The sequence below is a fragment of the Adiantum capillus-veneris genome, chromosome 3, assembly GCF_014529385.1.
Source record: "Adiantum capillus-veneris isolate H3 chromosome 3, ASM1452938v2, whole genome shotgun sequence".
NCBI classification, from domain to species: domain Eukaryota; kingdom Viridiplantae; phylum Streptophyta; class Polypodiopsida; order Polypodiales; family Pteridaceae; genus Adiantum; species Adiantum capillus-veneris.
In genome coordinates this window covers 39,404,474-39,406,984 of record NC_140933.1, presented here as the reverse complement: position 1 = coordinate 39,406,984, position 2,511 = coordinate 39,404,474, and the positions used below count along the sequence as shown (strand labels likewise).

Genomic DNA, 2,511 nt, shown 5'->3' with positions numbered 1-2,511 from the left:
CAACCATCTTCTCAGCATCAAATTGTGGTGGAAAAATGCAATTGTTTGCTGGTGAAATACATCCCTTGTAAGGAGAGTCATCAATAAGCACTATTCTTTGTGGATCACATTCAAACCCCATGGCAATTTTGGCTAGAGGCTTGAACATTGCCTCAACGTTTGGATTGTCGGGTCTAAACAATTTTTGAGTTTGAGCGGTGTAGCAAACATCTTGCGACCAAATTGCAAAGAAAGGAAATGTATCCTCAGCGAAGTTGTTTAGTGCTGCAAGGATTTGATACACATTATTCCTAGTAGCTGTCGACCAAATTGCAACATTAAACCTCTGTAAAATAGTCTTCAAGAATTGGATGCAACCTGGCCTGAGTATAATATATCTTTTTGAATCCATTTGCACTGAGTTGTGGTGTGAGGATGGTTGAGGGGAACGTTTCAACAATAGACCATTTAAATCCAATATAATTGTAAGCATGGATTTCTCAACATCTACGCTACATGACGTAGTACCAATTGGCAATAGCTCGTGAGTGGACTTTTCAGTCTCTTTTGATGTATGTTTCATTTTTGAAGCATCGATTCTTGGTTCTCATTATTGGAAGCTTGCTCAAGTTGCACAACACTAGACTCTAGTATAGAACTATCATCCATCTTGGGCACTTTAGAAACCATAGAATCTATGGATTCTATAGTTGTTGACTGAACCATAGGAGCATTATCCATCCCAGTTTGTGAATCTAAGAAAACACACACACAAATGGTATCTCAAAACCACTAGAATTTTATTCACCATATTTATATGTAGAACTCCTAGTAAGAAATTTATTTAAGGTAAAGTCGTTGTTAGAATCCTTGCAACCATTTTCAGCATTCGTACACCAAACACCACTTGTCTAAAATACAATCTACTAACTCAACATTTTCCATCCTACACTTTATTAAAGATGAGTACTTAAAGTGAAAACTAAAAGCCACCCTTGTTGAGGAAACATGGATACAAGGTCCACCAAATGTCCAACCTAGACTACAAGCAAACAATTAGAGATTTGTCTTAGATTTGGATTCAAAGGCCACCATGTTAGGCACACATTGCCATAACAAATAACCAATGCAGTAAACATACAATTCATATCAAATAAACCAATTCATATCTGCTTTTTCCTGAACAACCTCTTTCATTGGTTTTGATTTTGATCTTGTCACTATCATGACATCAGTGCACTTACTGCTTTCAGGGACATCTTCAATTTGGATACATGTTGGATAGTCACAATTGCATTGCTTACACATTCCCTGAGTATACTGACATTCCTGAACTTTGTCAATAGATTCCTGCTTCTCCTGACAGCATGGTACTTTGTCTTGAACCCATTCTTCCTCAACCCATTCTTCATCTATCCATTCTTCCAAAACCACAAGATTAGCCTCCCCTGGAGGTCTCTGCTGCTGTTGAACTGGAGTTTGTTGGTTTTGCCCCTGAGGCCTGTTGTTATTGTTGTTATTATTATTGTATCTGATGATAGGAATACCTCTATCATTTCTGTGTTTGCACCACAACTCACAATCAGGACCTTGTCTGTGTCCTGTTGCTCCACAATAATTACAAGGTGACTGTTGCATGTTATTTTGATCCCTATTCTGAAATCCCCAATTGTTTTGATTCTGAAATCTTCTTGGAGGTGCAGGTCCCTGATATCTCCTGTTATTACCTTGTGGAGCTACCACATTTGCTGCTGCCTCCCTCATCTTCTGAACAATGTACTCAGGTCTTCTTCCCCTGAAATCTGGATTATAGTAACAATTCTCATATTCATGACCAAATCTTTGACAAACTTGACAATAAGGTTTATCTGACATTGCAAACTGATTCATCCCCATTGATTGTAGTTTTTCCTGAACAATCTTGTTAACTGCTTCTGCAGTAACCATATCCTTTCCCTGCTTCTTGTCAGTCTTTTCCTTGTCTTTGTCCTTCTTCTGCTTTTCTTTCCCTTCTTCTTCTTCTTCTTTTCTACCCACTCTTCATCCTCAGAATCAGTTTCCTCTTCAGTATCCTGATCTGAATCTTCAGTATCTGATCCTGAGCCTTCTGCTTCAGAATCTGAATCCTCAGTCTTTTTCTTCTTCTTATTTTTTAATTCTGCTTTGCCTCCATATCTCCTTTCAGCTCTAGCTGCTGCTTCCACCAATTCAGTAAAATCCTGTGCAGTGTCTAGTGGGGGTCTCCTTGCAACTGCACTCCTGAACTGCTTTTTCAGTCCTTTACAGAAATAATCTCCCAATTGTTCCATAGAAGGTTGTTGGGCTGCTTCCAACCTGTTATTCAAATTCCTGAACTTTTGTGCATAGTCTTCCACTAGAAAATCTTCCTGTTTCAATCTTCTCAATTTCTTCAAGATTTCTTCAGGTGTCTTGTCCTCCCTGAACCTTAAAAGAAATCTAAGCTTCAAGTCATTATAATCAGCAAAAGCTTCCATGCCATACTGGATGAACCAATCCATGGCCTTGCCTTGC

At 38.7% G+C, this 2,511-nt stretch overlaps 1 protein-coding gene across 1 annotated transcript; it reads right to left on the bottom strand.

Moving 5' to 3' along the window:
- Nucleotides 1-1,865: 1,865 nt before the first annotated feature.
- Nucleotides 1,866-2,288, bottom strand: LOC147460786 (uncharacterized). Its single transcript, XM_086504130.1, has one exon. It carries the CDS (start codon nucleotides 2,286-2,288, stop codon nucleotides 1,866-1,868), a length of 423 nt encoding a protein of 140 aa, XP_086360256.1.
- Between the last annotated feature and the right edge of the window lie 223 nt (nucleotides 2,289-2,511).